This window comes from Rhinichthys klamathensis, unplaced genomic scaffold (genome assembly GCF_029890125.1).
Source record: "Rhinichthys klamathensis goyatoka isolate OS25496 unplaced genomic scaffold, OSU_Roscu_1.1 h1tg000510l_1, whole genome shotgun sequence".
Lineage (NCBI taxonomy): Eukaryota > Metazoa > Chordata > Actinopteri > Cypriniformes > Leuciscidae > Rhinichthys > Rhinichthys klamathensis.
The window spans coordinates 431569-451587 of record NW_026606991.1 but is presented as its reverse complement, the minus strand read 5'-3'; the positions used below and the strand labels follow the sequence as shown (position 1 = coordinate 451587).

General features: G+C 38.4%; 1 protein-coding gene across 1 annotated transcript in view; it reads left to right on the top strand.

Moving 5' to 3' along the window:
• The window catches only part of nol4lb (nucleolar protein 4-like b), a 111802-nt gene that overhangs the window by 9089 nt on the left and 82694 nt on the right, over nucleotides 1–20019 (top strand). The window contains exons 2-4 of the mRNA XM_056238225.1: nucleotides 8371–8526; nucleotides 12032–12143; nucleotides 15531–15640. Coding sequence (XP_056094200.1) covers nucleotides 8371–8526; nucleotides 12032–12143; nucleotides 15531–15640 — 378 coding nt within the window. The remainder of the gene's footprint in view (nucleotides 1–8370; nucleotides 8527–12031; nucleotides 12144–15530; nucleotides 15641–20019) is intronic.

The window sequence follows — 20019 nt, the reverse complement described above, 5'->3', positions numbered from 1 at the left end:
GCCTGTGAGGTGAGTGGCTGCGTATTCTGGTCTCCCTGCATTCCTGCGGTTGCCATGGTGAAGAATCTCGGTGCTCTAGAGCAGGATAAATTAACAATGTTTTAATTGGCTCAGGGCTCTGAGTTACAGTGCGCCTTATCGCTACACTGTCATTTGTGGTGCATTATCATACACTCTGCATATGCATTCACTCAGGTGTGCATGTTTGAGGACCTTATAAATCCCAATGGAGCAGTGTAACCCCAAGTGTGTGTCCAATCTCATTTCCAACTCAGACACAGCTTACGCCCTGATAGCCAATATGGCCAAAACATACGACACAAGTGCATTTCACCGACAGAATACACAGCACTCCGTCCATTGAGCAAACTAATCACGCACTTGAGAAAGACGCAGAGGAGAAATGGGAAAAAGGTACAAGGGAAAGAAAGTTGAGGTATATAGGTGAAATGTCATATGGGACTGAGCGAGGGCAGATCTAGAGAGATGTACCCTGTTCTGAAAGCTAGTGAGATGCCCCACATAGGCTGTCTTCTAAAGGTCCGGTCACATTTACTGTTGCTCAGGGAAATTTTGCTGGCAAAATCCAGACATTCCAATTCGAAAAAGTTCCCCACGCAGACCAACAGAAAGCTGTAAAAACAAATAGCTGTAATAACACAAATCATAATTTGCACTACCATTCAAATGTTTGGGGTCCGTAAAAGAAGTATATAATGCTCTCACTAAGGCTGCCTTTATTTGATAAAAAATTTTTTTTAAAATGGTAATATTGTGAAATATTATTACAAATTGAAATAACTTTTATATTTGAATGTTAAAAACATAATTTATTCCTGTGATCAAAGCTGAATTTCCAGCATCATTACTCCATTCTTCAGTGTCATGATCCTTCAGAAATTATTCTAAACGTGTGGTCAAATTTACCTTTGTACGGTGAAATTCTGCACGAATTCGTTCAATATGAAATTTAGTACACGTGAGGTGAAACATTTTCCTGTATGGATTTTGCATCGGATTCAAGCTGCTTAAATATTTTGTAACATTATAAATGTCTTTTCTAGATCACATTTTGATCAATTTAAATCTTCCTCAAATCTTTGAAGTGTATCCAGTTTGGCGTTAGCGTGTTGCTAAGCTAATGGTGTGGTACTCTAATAAGCATAACTACCCTAGTGAAAACATATATACAACATTTTTATGATATTCTAAATATTTTATTTTGTGCTAAGTATACTACAAATGCATTTACATAATTATGTGATCAATAAAATACCCTGCAATTGTACTTTTGGTATACTAAACTGGTATGCTTAAAGTCTGCTAAATTGGAACAACTAATTTTGTACTTGATGCACTTTAATTGTGTGGTTATAGTACTGAGGTTCAACTAAAGATATACTGAAGTATATTTGATTGTGCTAAAGTGGAACTATTGCAAGTATACTTTAGGTACACTTTAAATATCTGTCATTAAAAGACTGATATTATGCAGTGATCATATTCTTACTAATAGTGATATTAAGATACCCTTTAGGCTTAATATTAACACATGTGCATTGTGCAATAAAGAAATACTCCGAATACTGTTTAATTATAATTTTATATCAGTAAGTCTTAAGTGATGTGTCAATAAATATGTCAATGACTTTGAAGTATACTTAGTATGAAATAAATGTATTTTAAACAGATTTTGGTATAGTTTTTTTTTTTTTTTTTTTTACTAGGGTAACTATGCACCCATCCATCCATCCATCCATCCAACTATGCATCCATCCAACACAAATATTGGGTAAAATAGAAAAATGTATTGGTACTTTTATTAATATACTATATATTACTGGATCAGCATTTTTTCTACTTAATCCGTGATCTTTGGAGTTTGCTGTAATGCATTCTGGGATTGCTTTCACTGTAAAGGATACATGCTGCCTTTTGGCCAAAGAAAGTATCTTAGGAGGCCACCAAATTAAGTTTACTACTTTCTGCACTGGTCTTCATGTCGGGAGCTTGCCAACGATGCCTTAAAAATGCTGCCTTGGATAGGACATTCACTAGGTTTTGGAACCAAGCAGATGTGAGTTCGTTCCTTCCCTCTTGCTCTCTTGTTAGTCTTACGAACACACACAGACTCCATCATTTAGCCATCAGTTTGTGTATCTACGCAGCCATTTGCCAAGATTAGCCAATAAACTGTGACCGCCTGTCACAATTAGCACTAACCCAGTCAAACTCATTCCACTCCCACTCAATCCTGTCCATCTCTCCGCTACAGATAAAACCCTCTTCACACCCCCATGCCGCACATTCCCTCTTGTTTTCGTAATTATTTTTTGTCCTGTTTTCTAAAATATCGAAACCTCCTCAAAACTATAGATTTTCTTGAGAAGCGAATCTGTCCTCTGGATGTGTGCCAAAAGATACAGCACTCGTCCTGCACGAACCCGTAGGTAAAGATTAGGACAGAAAGACAATCTGCCGTGTAACAGTACCATAAATGTTTGTGTCGCTATCAGCAGGTTTTCCACCCTGGATTTGCCATGCCGAGCTCGGCATGTGGTGCAGGTGTGCGTAAGAAAGAACTTTGTGAATTTCTGCGGTTTTGTCATTGTTGTTTGTTTGGACGTCTGTATATCAGTGGGGGGTCGGTGTCTGTCTCTTCCTGTTGGCTGAGCACACATGTCTGAAGGGCTTCTCCCCTCCACTGAACTCTTCCACCATCCCTCCATCCCTTGTTTCCAGAGAGGCGGAGACGTGGGGGAGCTGCCGTTGCCTCTCCTGCTCCGACCCAGCTTGTCTCCTAGCAACAGGGCTGTTTGGTCCGGGACCTGGGAGTGGAAGCAAGAGAGAAACAGAGTAGCAGAAAGGAGAGAGTGTTGAGGGAGAGATTAAAAGGGAAAAAGGGAAAGCTGTAATTATCTGGTGCTGCTGGAAGGAACAAGGGCCTGGAAGAGCAGAGGGAGAGATGGAGTGCGGGAGAAAGACAGTGATGTTCTGGGTTAGAGGTGCTAGTGCTTGTAGAGGGAGGGGAGGGGAGGGGGGGGATGAAGGGAATGGGGGAGGAATGGCAGCATAGCTGGAGGAAGAAAAAGTGTGAGGCTTTAAAAACAGCACAAGCATCCGCTTATAGAGGTGGAAGTGCAGTGAAGGAATAATTCCCCTTGCTCATTTTGTTCATTTAGTTGTGTCCAAAATGGTGCCTTCCTGCCTGGTCAGTCAGTGGAAATCGAGTAGTGTCCTAATACAGCTTCAAACTAACAAACAAAAACAGCATTAAAATCATGGAAATGATTACTACTACTAAAAAAACAAAACAAAAAAAAACATAAAAAATGGAAACTGCCCAAGAATATGGAACTTTTATTATATTTATATTAAGCTCAGCATGAAAGCAGATACTAAGCGACGGATCAACTGCGATCCGTTGCACCCCTAATTATGAATGAACACGCTTATCATCATGATTGCTATCTTACCAGAGATGGAGGAAAAATCCTACTCCAGTAAGTAAACGTGTTCCTGTCCCCAAAAATGTTGGTACTCAGAAGCGCTTCCTTCCACGTTTTCTGCTACGCATAGTTTATTTTAACCACTCATGCGCACCAGTTATGTGCACCCCTGCCCTAAATGCTGTTTGAAATACTGAGTTTGATTGTACACTCTGCTTTTGTTAACAACAAAAAAGTATTTTTACCCTTTTAAAAGTTGATGAACATTGTTTATTTCTTGTTTATTACCCTCTCAGAAGCAGATTCTAAATAACTGTAGCGTTTATGTATTGGTTGACGAGATGAAAAAATGCACATTTATAAACTCATTTATTGCTTTCAGACACCATTTTAAGCATCAGACACCATTTTTGTTCTTCCAACCAAATGCTGCACAGGATTGTGGGATTTCACTGGCAGTGAAGGATGCATTGCTGCCTTTAAAAATCCACTGAATGAAGGCTACTCAGTGGACAGGATGTTACGCAAACCTAAATCCACACGTGCCATGATGCATTTCAGATGCAGCCATGATGTCTTTACTTTTGATGCAATAAGATTGCACTTAATTTATATCCGTGCATTTGCATTTTTAACACAAGATGCCATGCTGCAGTGGCACAAAGACAATGCTAATGTCGGGCTCTGAGTGTGTGTGCAGGACAGCCTGGTTTTACCCTCTCAGGGTTTCGGTGACTTTGACCCCGTGTAGGCGTTGGGGGAAGGGGGATCTCTCTCTATCCTGTCCTCTCTGCCTTGAGGTGCACCCTGTGTGTGTGTACAGGCATGCGCGAGTGTCCTGTCTGCCGTGCCTGAAGGTACTGTGCTGACCCCCTCCCTCCTGTGTCCCACATTGGCGCGTGTGGTTGGGCTGCTGCTGTCAAACGCACTATCGTCCCAGGCCGCTGATGTGCCCCGCAACGCTGGGAAAAGGGGGGTGGGGGTGGGGTGGGGGTGGGGGGGGGGGGGGGGGGGGTTGAAGGCCGGGCGGCATCATGCTACAGCAGCATGAATTTATAACAAACACACACACACACACATTGGCAGAGCCTGGCACACGTGTCCTATCTCCTGAAGTTAATGTAGTGGAGTGGAATCCAGCAGTAAACATGTGTGAGTGCATGTCACATTACTGCAGCGACTCATCGCGTATCAGAACGCACTCCGCGCCCACGTCGGTAGATTCATGTTTAGTGCACAACTATTCTTATACTGTAACATGATTATTTGCAGGTGGAATATAAGGCTATTTCTATTTGAATACAGATACATTTTAAAACTGCGTTTTCGTTTCAAAACATTCTCCATCCACACTAGCTTTTTAAATTCTTTTCCAAAAGTTTCTTGTCCAAACCAGCTTAAATCATCTTACTGCACATGCGTAAAACGTAATTAAAACTCACTGAGATGATGCAGAGAGACCAGACAGAATAAAGCTCTTATTCTATTCCTCTGCCGTTTTATTAGAAAAATATCCCACTACTTACTGGTGCGTCCAGGTTGCACTCAGTCGGGCATTCCATGTATGGCCTAAACGCATTTGCCCTCATGATTTGATGCAGGACAGCAATTGAAAGTACATTTTCTGTCATCTCTGCAGGAATGCAATATTGAGATTGTACAAAGTAACATTTAGCGACACTGAAAGTGAATAGCACATAGTTGGCACATAACAGTATATAACATAGTCATAGACAAATAGGTACAACATCTTTTTCAAATGCTTCTGTTTTCACAGTCCATATACAATGTGAAAGAGTGCTTCAAATCTATCCACATTGGAGAGCATCTTCAAAAAGCTCAGTTTTCACTGGACAAAATCACTGTTTGAGTGTGGGCCAAACCGTAGAGAAAAACATGTATTTTCAAATGTATCCAGATTCATGTATACATTACTTAAAGGCAGGGTAGGCGATTTGTTCCAGGAATGTTTTTTGTCATGCTGGTTGCAAGTCTCTTGATAGCAATCACTTAGTTAAGTGGTCTAAATGTATTTATATGTATATATCATCAGTGGAAGGCATAGGACCATAAAATGTTCATCCAATCATTGCATTCTGCCCGATTTTAACTCTGTCTTATGACGCTTTGTAAACTCTGCTATTGGGGTGGAACGGTACACAGAAGTCACGGTTCGGTTCATACCTTGGTTCAGGCATCACGGTTCGGTACGATTTCGGTACAATGGAGGGAAAAGCAAAACAAAAATGCAGAAGGCATTGTATTTTTTAAATAAGTTTTATTAATAAAGGCATAGAACCAGTTTATTTGTAGTGCACTGACAATAGTTTTATATAATTAGTTTATTAATTAAATTAATAAAAAGACAAAAAGACCTTGCGATATGTTTGGTAATTGTACCTGAATTAATTTAAAATTATTTTGCTATATTTCAGATCAATATATTTGTTTTCCTTAATTTTAATTAACATTATTAATTAACAATGTAACATTATTCTCATCTTTTAAATAATTGATTTCTGTATAAAATAATACTACTATTAAAAACACATTCGATTTTCTTTTTTAATCAATGTAGAATGTGTAAGATTAGTGCTCCGAGGACAAGAAATGAAAACCAATGCAATATGATGAATGTCCAAAAGATGGGACCCACAGACTGTTTTGAAATGGAGTTGGATAAATATGTTTTGCCTTTAAAACAGTGTGTGTGTGTGTGTGTGTGTGTGTGTGTGTGTGTGTGTGTGTGTGTGTGTGTGTGTGTGTGTGTGTGTGTGTGTGTGTGTGTGTGTGTGTGTGTGTGTGTGTGTGTGTGTGTGTGTGTGTGTTGTGTGTGTGTGATTTTGGTTCGGTGACAGTTGTAGGTTACAGTTTGACAAGAGTTTACAGTGTGACAAAAGCACAATGTTGTGTTTTATTGCGAGTGTACACAAATATAAGTAAACACTTTGCAGGTTTAATGATCTGTATGAACAAAATGACGGAGTATGTTTTTTATGTTTCCCCTGTTCGATCGCACCCGCGCCCCTCTCTCTCTCTCTCTCTCTCTCTCTCGCGCACGCACACACTCCAGCATTGGAATCTTGACATCGCAGCCTGTTCATTATGCGGTCACACCAAACGCGAATAGAGCGTCAAATTTGCGTCTATCGCGTCTAGTTCGACGCTAGTCTAATGGTGTGTTCACATCGAACGCGAATTAAATTATTTGCGCGAGTAGATTACATACAAAGTTAATGCAAAGACGCGAATAGACGCATGATTCGCGCCGGGCATTGCGAATGACGCGAATTGGGTGACGCGTTTGCCGCGAATGTCTTCCGCGCAAGTTGAAAAATTTGAACTCGAGCGAATGTTCAAGCGTCGCGATAGACGCGTATTTGACGCTCTATTCGCGTTCGGTGTGAACACACCATAAAGCGAATAGGACGCGCGTATAAAGCCAACGTTTGAAGTCAACGTGCGTTCAGAGCTAAGCCGATGGTACAGATTATGTGTCCCTAAAGAACCCGTGTATCTAACAGTAGTTCCGCATTACATTAATTAATTTGCACGCGAGTTTTATTTATTTTTATACCGTGTATTCTCTGTGTAAATTTGTGCACCGAACCGTGACGCCCGTACCGTTTCGGTTCAATACGAATACATGTACCGTTCCACCCCTACTCTGCTATACGCGTTCATGTGTTCAAGAAGGCTTGGCTTTGGAGACACACTGAAGGAAAGGATCTCATGCTTTCAAAGCTAACTTGCTATTGCTAGCTGCTCCGATAATTGCCTACCCTACCTTTAAGTTATAATTAACGCTAAAATGAATGGTGAGATGCTGCATTGCTGATACACCCTTAGTTAACCCCATGGCCCTGTACTGGGGGGTGGAGGGGTCTGAGTGGGGGATATGATGAAGGTGAAGAATCAAGGATGGAGAAGAGGATCCCTGCATGTGACACAGGTGATGGAAGGAAAGGAAGATGCGGATGTTGATTTGGACCGGGACGGTTATTGATTGGATGGAGGAAGATCTGAATGCAATCTTGTAGTCAATTGGAAAAAAAGGGGTAGGTTTACGCAGACTTAATGATTGGAAAAGATCTTTGTACTGTATCAATGATTGAAACAGTAGAGAGTAGTCTGTTGCTTCACTGGAAGAACATTATAAGGTAAAAAAAATTTTTTTTTAAATGAAATGTGTACATGGATTAATTAAAGGGATAGCTTACCCAAAAATGAAAATTCTGTCATCATCTCAAGTTGTTCCAAACCTGTCTGAATTTCTTTTTCTGCTGAACACAAAAGAAGATATTTTGAAGGATGTCGGTTACCAGACAGTAGGTGGGCCCCATTATGTAAGTCAATGGGGCCCACCTACTGTTTGGTTAAAAAAGAAAGCAATGTTATTTTTGTCTCTTGCCCATAGCAGTTGGCAGTAGCTCTGGTCCTCTTATTAACAGTGCAATTTGCTCATAGTTGATCTTTTGGACATGTTGTGCTTTGATGATTATTAAATTCCAATTTGCAGTTGTCCCCTCCAAATTGTATTTATACATAAATTAGCCATTAAGGTCTTTTCCCGTCATTTACCGCTAAACGAGAATCTGGTGTTTGAACACAGACATCTGTGCTGGCACTATTAGTTCAACCAGTCACACTAAAAAGAATGAAGGTATTGTAATGTCAAAACGGGTACATATATTAACTTTGTTAAACGATTTTAACTGTGTTCAACCGGTTTAATTTCAAAAGATAACAAAGGTAGCCCTAATTATATATTACCAAAGCACTGCTGTTTTACATGACAGAATTATGTGCAGTGATAATTATTATTTGACTTTAAATTGGCTGTTTAGAAGTTAGAGTATAAGTATAACATGTGCTGTTGCTTAGGCATGTTAAGGAAATGTCCCCGTCTGTCTGATTTCAGTGTGTGGACGGGGGCTCGGGGTCCGAGAGCTCCTCTCTGAAGAGGGTGGCTGTGGTGGAGGACTTCTATGACATCATCTATGCCATGCACGTGGAGATCAGCTCCGACCCAGCCAAAGCACCCAAACATGCCGGGCAGAAGAAAACATATAAAGCGGTGAGTAAAGCGAGGAACTTATCTCTCATTGTCTCTGATCAGTCATGGAAGTATGTTTATGGCCTAGTGCAGGTTAGATTTAATACCCCGTGTGGCCCTTTTTGACCGCCTGTATCTGCCAGTCACTTAGAGTGTCCTGTTCTCTGTCAGCTTGATTTATTTCCTCTGTGAGTCTTCTGAGCAGAAGCGAGTGGCTCGTGGTGTGTGCTGCACTCCTGCTGTGTGTTGTCCTGGTGTGATTCGCAGCAGAGAATCACTGGCCTCTGTGAGTTTTGGGTGAATCAGTCAGAATACATATTACCTGATAAATGAAAGCTGGAGGGACTATGTGGGACTTTTTCTTTCTTTTTTTCTGCTTTTTTCCTCCTACATTTTGTTTTCTGCATTCTTCTGCATGTTTTTTTTTTTTTTTGCATTACTTTTCTTTCTGTATTTATTTATTTTCTTACGTTCTGCGTTTTCTTCTTTTTGCGTCTCTTTCTTTCTACATTTCTTTCATTCTGCATTTCTTTCTGTATTTCTTATTGCATTTCTTCATTTATTTATTTATTTTTTGCATTTTTCTTTTAACATTTTTTATTTTTGCATTCTGCATTTTTATTTTTTTGTCTTGCATTCTCATTCTGCATGTTTTTGCATTTCATTTTTCTTTCTGTGTTTCTTTTATCCATTTATGCATTTTTGTCTCTGTCTTTATATTGATAATTTATGCATTTTCTTTTCTATTTTCTCTCTTTCTGCATTTCTTTCTTTGTCTGCATTTCTGGATTTCTTTTTCTTTCTTTCTGCGTTCTCTCTTTTTTGCATTTCCTTTGCAATTTTTTATTTAATTTTTTCCTGCATTTGTGTTTACTGCATTCTAAACATTTTATATTTTTGTCTTGCATTCTCATTCTGCATGTTTTTGTATCCTGTATTTCTTTTTTTTTAAATTCTATTTGCATTTCTGTCTTTTTTCTGGCCTTTTATTCCTCATTTCTGCATTTTCTTTATTTCTGCATTTCTTTCATTCTTTCTTTCTTTCTGCATTTCTTTTTTTCTTTCTTTCTTTCTTTCTTTCTTTCTATCTTTCTGCCTTTCTATCTTTCTTTCTATCTTTCTTTTTCTGCATTGTTGTAAGCAGAGATAAGTTCGATGTATTTAGGTCTGTGGTGGTGATGGTGAACATCTTTAGAACTCTGTATCACACGTGCTGTCATGGAAAAATGGGAAGTGAGAGTGGCATGGGCTGCTCTCACCTGGTGTGGGGGTTGTGCAGAGGTCCAGTGCTGCTACTGCCCTCTTTTGGACAGCTACAAAAGTGCATGTTTGCGCTCGCATACATTTACACACGTTACTCCAATAAATGCATAAATTAGTTTGTTTTTGGTTGTGTTGCATTAATAATTTCTGTGATGTATGTTTTAGTCTTTGACTCGCATGCAAATATATTGTGTCCTCCACACTGTCCCTTGTTCCTCTCGCGCCTGACAGCTGTTGGTCTGTGAGGGGAGGGCAGGGCCACGAGCAGAGCTTTTTCCTGGGCATCAGGATTTCTGTCCCTGCTCATCTTAGGATCTCCTGGAGGAATCAGGGTACTAGAAAGGAGAAAGATCAGGGTTTTTTTCTGGCTCTTGTATCAGTGCTTCAGTGGGGCTTGTATGTTTAGTTCAGCTTCTGTCTTCGTAATGCACACACATACATGTGTTATACCCTCCAGCTGTGGTTCTATGGCCACCCGTGCTGGTTTGTTAGAGCCTCATGGGAGATTAGAGGGACACGAGGGACCTTCAATGTGGGGGTGTACTTTCTCTTTTTCTTTGTCCAGTTTAATGGCAGAAAGGTGGAGGAGGGAGAAACAGACATGAAAACGAAGATGTAAAATATAAAAGAAATATATACAGTTTTGCAAAGCTTTGAGGGGTGATGATGAATAAACAACTCCATAAATTATTTTTTTGAAGAGGATTTGTTGTGTTGATAGTAGTTAATGCTGTATAACTTTCAAATGATGCATTGTTTTACACTATATGGCAATGTTTGGCTGTGAGAGTGTATATGTGAAAGAATATAAAACCAAATATCATCTTTCAATGTGTGCAAATACAGTGAGGTCCAAAGGTCTGAGACCAGACTACTAGTGAAAATGCTTGTTTTTTTGTTTTTGTTTTTGTTTGTTTTTTTACTTGTATCAGCAAAACAATTAATCAAAAAATTAGAAAATAACATGAATGTCTTAGTCTTAGTATTGAACAAGATGCATGAACTCTATACGCATGCGTTCAAGCTGATGATCATGTTCTCCAGCATGATTTAACATGATCCAAAAAAGGATCTTGAGCTTAATGGAAGAACCACTGACGCCCTGTACAGAGTCACATGATCAATGTCACTGATTTATTTAATTGTTTAGTGACCTCCATGAATTGCAAACTTGTAACATTTTATATAAATGTTTTTTTTTTTTCAAAAAAATTACTTTTTTTTTTCAATGGACATTTTCAATGTTTCACTGATTTTCAATGACTCAGACTTTTGGATCTCTCTGTATATATGTGACACAGAAATGTTTTGACAAGGACTATTATGAGCATTCTCACTAAAGTAAAGTGTCACCCTTCATATAGACAGCGTAGATAAGCGTGATGTGACGTGAGGAGAGGTGTGAGTGTTTGTGTAAAAATGTCTGTATAGTCTCTCAGGGATTATTAGTCCACTTGATGACAGTATCCTAAGAAAATCTCTAAGCATTCACACCCTGTCTGCAAACTATTCATCACTTGTGTTTCCTGTTACTGCCTCTCTACAGCTCTTTGCTAAGAGAAAATGGGAATAAATTATTTTTACTCTGCACCTCTCATAGATATTAGGTGTCTCAAATATGCATAATATTGATAAGTACTGTATACATAAACAAGTAACCAATTAAAATGTACGGTAAAATAATGAGTTTGACACGTATATGTTTATAGTTAGTTATATTGAACAACATCACATTACCATTAATGGTTTCACAAATTAGCTAAACTTTACGATCAGTGCCTTTGGAAAAATAAAAAAAATAAAGACTGTATAAATAAAAGAAATCATAATTTTAACATCTAAATAATGGCACCTAGGTTATTACTTGTGCACATCCACTATAAAAAATCTCCAGAAATGAAAATAAATAAATAAATACATAAAAAGAAAAAGAAAATCAATACATTTTAACATTTCAAGTAATAGCAGCTATACAGCAGATGGTTGCTTGTGCATATCTCTTGTACAACTCAAATGAAACCTCCAAAATAGTCCCAGCTGATTTATGGGTTTCATTTCTTTTCTTGTTTTGGTAACTGTAAACTGCATTTTTTTTTCCATAATCATCCCTGTTCCATCTTTCTTATAAATTGTTGCTGTCATGTCTGATCTGAGAACATTTTACCATACATTAAGCTTTGGCACTACTCGAGTTTGAGTTTGTAGGATCAGTGAGTCTAAAAGATCCTGATGTGAAGTTTAAAATGGTGTGTTTGTGTGTCAGATAGCGGAGACGTATGCGTTTCTGCCCAGAGAGGCGGTGACCCGTTTCCTGATGAGCTGTGGAGAATGTCAGAAGAGGATGCACATCAGCCCCAGTGGAGCAGAGTTCAAAGGTATCACACCAAATACACACACACACACACACACACACACACACACACATAGACCAATCTAGATTACTTTAGATTTACTATAGGACGGGTTTACACCTTTAGGTATTAACTCTATCAAGGGCGGTTTGCGTACATCATCTTGACTCCAAAGAGAGCTGAAAAGCTAGAATCCGTTCATTCCCATATATTTAAAACATATTCATACCTATAATGCTTCATTGGACAGCTCATTGTCTTTGTTAAGAAAACCCCCTCTCTTTCCTTTTGTCCCCTGCCCACCCTGTAACGAGCTCCCCCCGTCGTGCCAGCCTGAAGCTAATGAAACCCCCTCTGGTCACACCTCCTCCCCCTCGCACACATTCATCCCAACACCCTCTGATTAGGCTGCAGTCACTGGAGTGTCCTGCTAGCCTCCCTACACATGACAATTAACCCAATTACAGGCCCTTTAACAAAGAAAATGCCTCTGAAACCAGATTATTTCTACAGAGAGTGTAGAAATCCCTCTGATTGTGGGTGGAATCCAATGGGGGGAGGGATTTGATTGGGAGATGTTCATTGGATTGGAGAATTGAATGGATAAAACTGTTATTTTGTCATTTTGGCGAAGCTGCATTCCCAGTTAGTCCGAACCCAGCAGTGCGGGTTGCTAATCAGAAGAACTGCCCTCAAATGCCCCGCTCGCTGAGATAAACAGAGGAAACACCTCCCAGGCCTGAACTGTCAGTGTTGTGTCAACGTTGCGGGCTTAGGTTGGGTGTTGCTCATAAAGAGAGCTTCTAATTGGCTTCTTGCCCATGGGGGTGCACAGACCTCCCCCTCCCTTGCTCCAGCCGGCCGTACGAAAGTTCAGCGCTGAATTATTCAAAGTAATTAATTACTGTAAACCCGCTCTGTCTTTAATTGACACTCAGGCCGTGGTTGATATCAGCTCTTTTATCCACATATCTATTTCTGTTGTACAGCTTAATGTGCTATTTATGCACAGATACTGAAGAAGTGATAGTAGTAGTACATGTTGAGGATGTGATAAAATGTCAATACATGATTTTTCCCAACTGTAATTTCTTTAGCTGACAGATGTATGGCATAATAGCTAAATATAAGCGATTTATTGTTTTTTGTTTTGTTTACCTCAACATCCTCTTGATCCAATCTTCAAATAAAATAATGTGTTTTAAAGGAGAATTTTTCAATTTAGTATAATTTGATATTTTTTATTTTTTTATTAGTATTACAGTATTAGGTTTCTCAGGTTGAGTGTGAAGGCTACTTGCTAGCAATCCCTTGTGAAAATGTGCACTTGCAGATAATATAATATTAATTAAATAAAAAGCCACTTAAGAGTACTTATTGAGGGTTCACTTTCATGACTGTTTCTTAACACTTAAATAATTTAATAATGTCAAATTAAAAGTTTAACTTTAAAGCACAACAACATATTAAAACGTAAATATTTAAAATGTGCTTTAAAGTAGTACACTTATTTTGATGTGTTGACTAATGTACATGTAAAGTACTTGATTGTAATTTTAACTGTTGTGTAATTTAATATTACGTTTGAAATTAATATAGAATATAGCAACTCCATCATTATAAAATTGACCATAAATGCTTGTCAGTACAAACAGCAGTCTTTAACCATATTTCAAAGATAACAGAATAGTGCAGTCAAATCGATTAATCAATGATTTTGACCCACTTAAGTATACTTAAGTTCAACTAAGTGCATTTAATATAAATATAGCATGGAAATAAGTGTCTTTTTGCACTCAAGTATATTATTTCTGTAGTAAGTGCTCTTTTTAAAAGTATGCTTAAGTGAACTTCTTTTTCACAAGGTATGACGTTACCATACCTTCAGTAATTTACGTTGACTTGTTTGTCTTCATTGTTTTCTTTTTTGTTGCATTTCTTTGCATTTTTTGACAGATTAGTGACCAAACAACAATTATAGCTTTTATCATAAGTTTTTGCAGTTCCAGCCTAGGTGAAAAATGTATTGGACAACTTCATCAGGAAGACTTTTTAGCAGCCTGACAAAACTAGAAGCCTGAAAACGTACTCGGTTACTAACGTAACCTCGGTTCTCTCTAGAGAGGGAACGAGTACTGCGTAATAGCTTTACGCTAGGGGAAAAACTCTTTTCCACGAGATATTGAAGCCAAAAATTATCCTTAATTTTTTATTAATGTAAAACGCTTTGCAGCAGCAAGCAGACATAGGCGAAACAGCTTGCGCGCCTATTGGTTGCTCTTGCGGCAAATGCAGCAGCCTATCGAGAGAGACTCTGCGTGACGTAATGACCAATGGGGGCAATTCGCGCCCATATCGTCACGTCCCGCCAGAAAGGGCGTGGTCTCACCTTATAAATATGCTTGTTAGGCTGGTACAAGCTGGTTTCGCCTATGTCTGCTTGCTGCTGCAAAGCGTTTTACATTAATAAAAAATTAAGGATAATTTTTGGCTTCAATATCTCGTGGAAAAGAGTTTTCCCCTAGCGTAAAGCTATTACGCAGTACGAGAGATACTCTCGTAAGAGAACCACTTTTGTCTTTAACCATTGTTATGTTGGTTTAGTGATGATCTAGTTCCTGCAGGAACAGTTTTTCTTTTGTTTATTGTGTTAAATCCATATGAAATGAGAAAATGAGGTTAATCAATACACAGCAAACAGCTCATCCATTACTGATAGCCTGTGTGTGTGTATGTGTGCGTGAGATTATCAGCAGGTAATGGGTTGCTTCATGGCTCTTTTAACTCAAAGCTGATAAAATCCATAATAAGAAGGATGTTAAAAGACTAAAAAAGCCTCCATATTTACAAAGTCTAAAGGAAATTGTTGAGAATTCCTTGCAATGTGTTTTTGACCCTCTTAAGAACACTTGTGGAGACCATAAGTGCACTTCTTTGTGTGAGTGCACTTAAAATTAAGTGTATATGTGTGCATTAATCACAAACACACACACACAGATTAATAAAAAAACAAAAACAAATCAGTCGTCATTATCGTCACCGTCAGAAGCATTATCATCATTATCTTTCCAAACATTCACAATGATTTTTTTCTCATAGTAGCTTTTGATGGGGGGGGGGGAGGACAGCTGTTGGGGGAGAGTGGGTTTAAATTTCTATACATTTCCTCGATGCATATTAATGTAATTTGCATATGCATTTCATATAATTAGGCCTTTTATTTGGCATTGTTAATCTGGCAATGGCAGAAGTGTGCCTGTAGAAAACACTGGGGCAGATACTGCCCTCTAGTGACATCTTAGAGAAATAACACTCTTTATGTGATTCTCAGGTATAACAACAGAATTATTGACTTGTCCTGTCACGAAAAATATGTATGGCCTCACTGTTGTAACTCTCATGCTTTCTCAGAGAACAACCAACCGACCTCTCTGGCGGCCGAGCTCATAGACTACAATATGCCCCTCACTACAACCTACCTGAAACAGAAGAAACTACAGTGCATGAACAACAACGAGCAGGTAAAGCAGTCTTCTCTAGTATTCAGTGTTCACTGACCGACAGACATCCACATCTCCTTTCAGTCCATCCAGATGGTGCAGTAATAATTGTGGGTGTTGTACATTACTGACAGGTATTTCAGGCACTTTCAGCATTTACTCCAGCCAGGTAATATGCAGTAACATGGACTCATATTGTCATATTGGCCACCCGTGGGTGGATATGAATTAGTTTGGTATAGTATTTAGAAGGAATGGCAGTTTGTTCTGATCTAATTAACCAGTTTTCTGAGCAGCTTGCTAATTAGTTGAGGTGTGAGAACACCGGTGAAGTACCAATCTAACAAAGAAAAGCAAGCCATACTTAGTCATGCACACACGCAATTTTGAATTTATTGAATTTTATCTTATTTTAATTTTACACTAAAAATAAAGGTTCTTTATTGACATTTATGGTTCCACAAAGAACCTTTATTCATTGAACATGGAACCTTGATACATATTTGGAACCTTTATATTCCATCAAAGCTTCTTTATAATGGAAAAAGGTTCTTTAGATTTTTAAAATGTTTAAAAAGAAATAATTTTTTTTTTTTTAAGAACTGATCACTGAAAGGTTCTTTGGGGAGCCAAAAATGATTCTTCTATGGCATCACTGTGAAAACCCCTGTTTTGGAATCTTTATTTTTAAGAGTGTATTTCATGTTGATGTTCATTTAATGTTAATTGTTGAAACATCATGCAAATCAGGGTTTTAAACAACATTTGGGCATTTTTAGACCAAATATTGATAACAGGGTTGCAAAATAACAATGATGGTTTACTAACTTCACTTGTTGGCATTACTGTTCCTAGCACATAACCAGGCAACACTATAACCACTACTGCCTGAACCAGCATTAAGACTGGTCTAAGCTAGTCTTTTTGATTTCACTAAACTGCTTCTATTTTCCTGTTATTATGAAGCCAGTGCAAGACAAGATGTGCCACAGACATTTGCTTTTATTTTAGAATCTACCTGTGCACTGCAGTTATTTGCTTTCAATTTACTGTGAAATTCTTCCATGAGTCTCTTATATAAAATGTCCTTATAAAAAAACACACAATGCTTAGGAATCTATGTTTTGAATACACACCTTTTGTGTGAGAGGGTTTGCTTTTTCGAAAATTGCAGGGAGCAGACAGGAAGTGTGTGTGTGTGTGTGTGTGTGTCTGTGTGTGTGTGTGAGAAATGTCCTATTGCAGTTTTTGTCTCCAAAGGGTGGGCCATGACAAGAGAAGCTGGCAGTTGAAAGCGCAAAAAGCTCTATAAAATAGGGTACAGCTCTTTATCCCATTACCTTTTTTTTGTGATACCTAGATATGTTAGATAAGCTATTATCCAACCTATCTATCATTAACATTGGTTGAAAACTAGTTAGCTTTAAACGCATAAAAACAATAATATACATAAAAAGGTTGCAAAAATCAAAAACTTGAATGTATATTACCATTCAAAAGTTTGAGGTTGGTAAGATTATGTAATGCTTTTGAAAGTCTTTAAAGCTCATCAAGGCTGCATCTTTTTGATCAAAAATATTTTGATTTATTGTAGTAAAATACAGTAATATTGTGAAATATTATTACAATTTAAAAGAACTGTTTTCCATCTGAATATATTGTAATTTATTCCTGTGATGCTCCAGTCTTCAGTGTCACATGATCCTTCAGAAATCATTCTAATATGCTGATTTGCTGCTCAAGAAACGTTTATTATTATTACACATAGTTGTGCTGCTTTATTATTTTTATTTTATTTTTCAGGATTCTTTGATTAACAGAAAGTCCAAAGGAACAGCATTTATTTGAAATAGAAATCTATTGTAAGATTTTAAATATTTACTGTCTCTTTTGATGTCTCAGTTTAGTGCATCTTTGCTGCATAAAAATATTAATTTATTTGAAAAAAAATCCAACTGACCTAAAATTTTTGAACAGTAGAGTAAAATTAAACCGTTTATATAATACAATTTGACCTCCTAAAGCTAGTGATGATCATTTTAGGGTTAAGCTCCTCCTTTCATTGTTAAATGTCCTATTTTGTACTCTATTTGCAGAAAGTGCCAAGAGGCAGATGGAGAAAGGCAGAGTAAGAGACAGACTAAGTGCTGAGATATAGAAATGGCAAAAGAATAGAGAGAGAAACTCAGAGAGTCACACAAATAAGCAGAATAATTAACAAAGAGGCCCTTGGATGAGTAGGAGCGAGAGCAGAGGATGTGGCGAGGAGGCTGGTCGGCCCTGCAGGACGTGTGTGTCCAGCTCAATTCAATAAAGAAGGAAATTAGCAGCATCCTTCCTGCAGGCTGCAGACTCCCGGCTCTCAGAGGGGGGATGGAGGAGATTAAGGAGAGGGGGAATGTTCATTATCGTTTATGGGTTTTTTTTTTTTTTTTTTTTTTTTACCCATTTGCTGTATCTCCTCTTCAGGAAACTCATTTCGTTCTCTCTCCTCCTCTAGCTCTCTTCTCTCTGTCTCTCTCTCCCTGGGGAAAGATTGAGATTCTCAAATATTCTTGCAAATGATATAGGCCTACTGTATAGTCACAGAAAACTATTGATTTAGTTCCATCTATAATCTTACTTTGTCATGCATTAAAATTTAAATGGATAACCGTTGATTCTTTTATGTGATAGTCAGTCAGCTTTTCTGAAAAATAGCTGCTGTATTTGGAAGTGTTAAATGTATTTCGTCCATTGTCACACTGAAAAATTAGTAGTGTCACTACTAAATTTAATATGGAAGAGAGGTGGCAAGACTAGCAGTGTAAGTGAATGTGAATGTGTCATTTGTTCTTATAAAAGCTGTATTGTGCTTTTTTGTCTATAGGTGGCAGATTGACCAAGCAATTCATTCTGCTAACTAACAATCCATACTAGCTGAACAAAGTTGCTGTGTAATCTTTTGCTGGCTTATTTTAGATACACTACAAGAGTCCAATTTAAAAGACTCAAGGACATTTGAGTTACCATGACAGATTATTTTATTTATTTACATATTTGGTTGTGGGTTGATATGCTTTCTTATTAGTTAACCTGTGCCTTGTTTTACCCCTCATTATCTTCATTGTCCCATGGCGTATTCTTGAGTGTTTTGCTTTCTTTTAAAGAGATATAAATAATTGAAAGTTCTGTCATCATTTACTCACCCTCGTGTCGTTCTAAACCCATGAGACTTTCATTCATCTTCGAAACCCAGATGAAGATATTTAAATGAAATCTGAGAGATTTCTGTCCCTCCATAGACAGCTATGCAACTGATACTTTGAGACTTCAAAAAGATCATAGAGAAAAAACCAATACATATGAATTGAGCGGTTTAGCCCAAATTTTATGAAGAGACACGATCGCTTTATATGATGAACAGATTGATGTGCAAGGACCGTGTTACGCAGCACGTTTGAGCTTCAGTAAGAACCAATGAGGTTCATTCTCGTGTTACGCAGCACGTTTGAGCTTCAGTAAGAACCAATGAGGTTCATTCTCGTGTTACGCAGCACGTTTGAGCTTCAGTAAGAACCAATGAGGTTCATTCTCGTGTTACGCAGCACGTTTGAGCTTCAGTAAGAACCAATGAGGTTCATTCTCGTTTTACGCAGCACGTTTGAGCTTCAGTAAGAACCAATGAGGTTCATTCTCGTGTTACGCAGCACGTTTGAGCTTCAGTAAGAACCAATGAGGTTCATTCTCGTGTTACGCAGCACGTTTGAGCTTCAGTAAGAACCAATGAGGTTCATTCTCGTGTTACGCAGCACGTTTGAGCTTCAGTAAGAACCAATGAGGTTCATTCTCGTTTTACGCAGCACGTTTGAGCTTCAGTAAGAACCAATGAGGTTCATTCTCGTTTTACGCAGCACGTTTGAGCTTCAGTAAGAACCAATGAGGTTCATTCTCGTGTTACGCAGCACGTTTGAGCTTCAGTAAGAACCAATGAGGTTCATTCTCGTGTTACGCAGCACGTTTGAGCTTCAGTAAGAACCAATGAGGTTCATTCTCGTTTACGCAGCACGTTTGAGCTTCAGTAAGAACCAATGAGGTTCATTCTCGTTTTACGCAGCACGTTTGAGCTTCAGTAAGAACCAATGAGGTTCATTCTCGTTTTACGCAGCACGTTTGAGCTTCAGTAAGAACCAATGAGGTTCATTCTTGTGTTACGCAGCACGTTTGAGCTTCAGTAAGAACCAATGAGGTTCATTCTCGTTTTACGCAGCACGTTTGAGCTTCAGTAAGAACCAATGAGGTTCATTCTCGTGTTACGCAGCACGTTTGAGCTTCAGTAAGAACCAATGAGGTTCATTCTCGTTTTACGCAGCACGTTTGAGCTTCAGTAAGAACCAATGAGGTTCATTCTCGTGTTACGC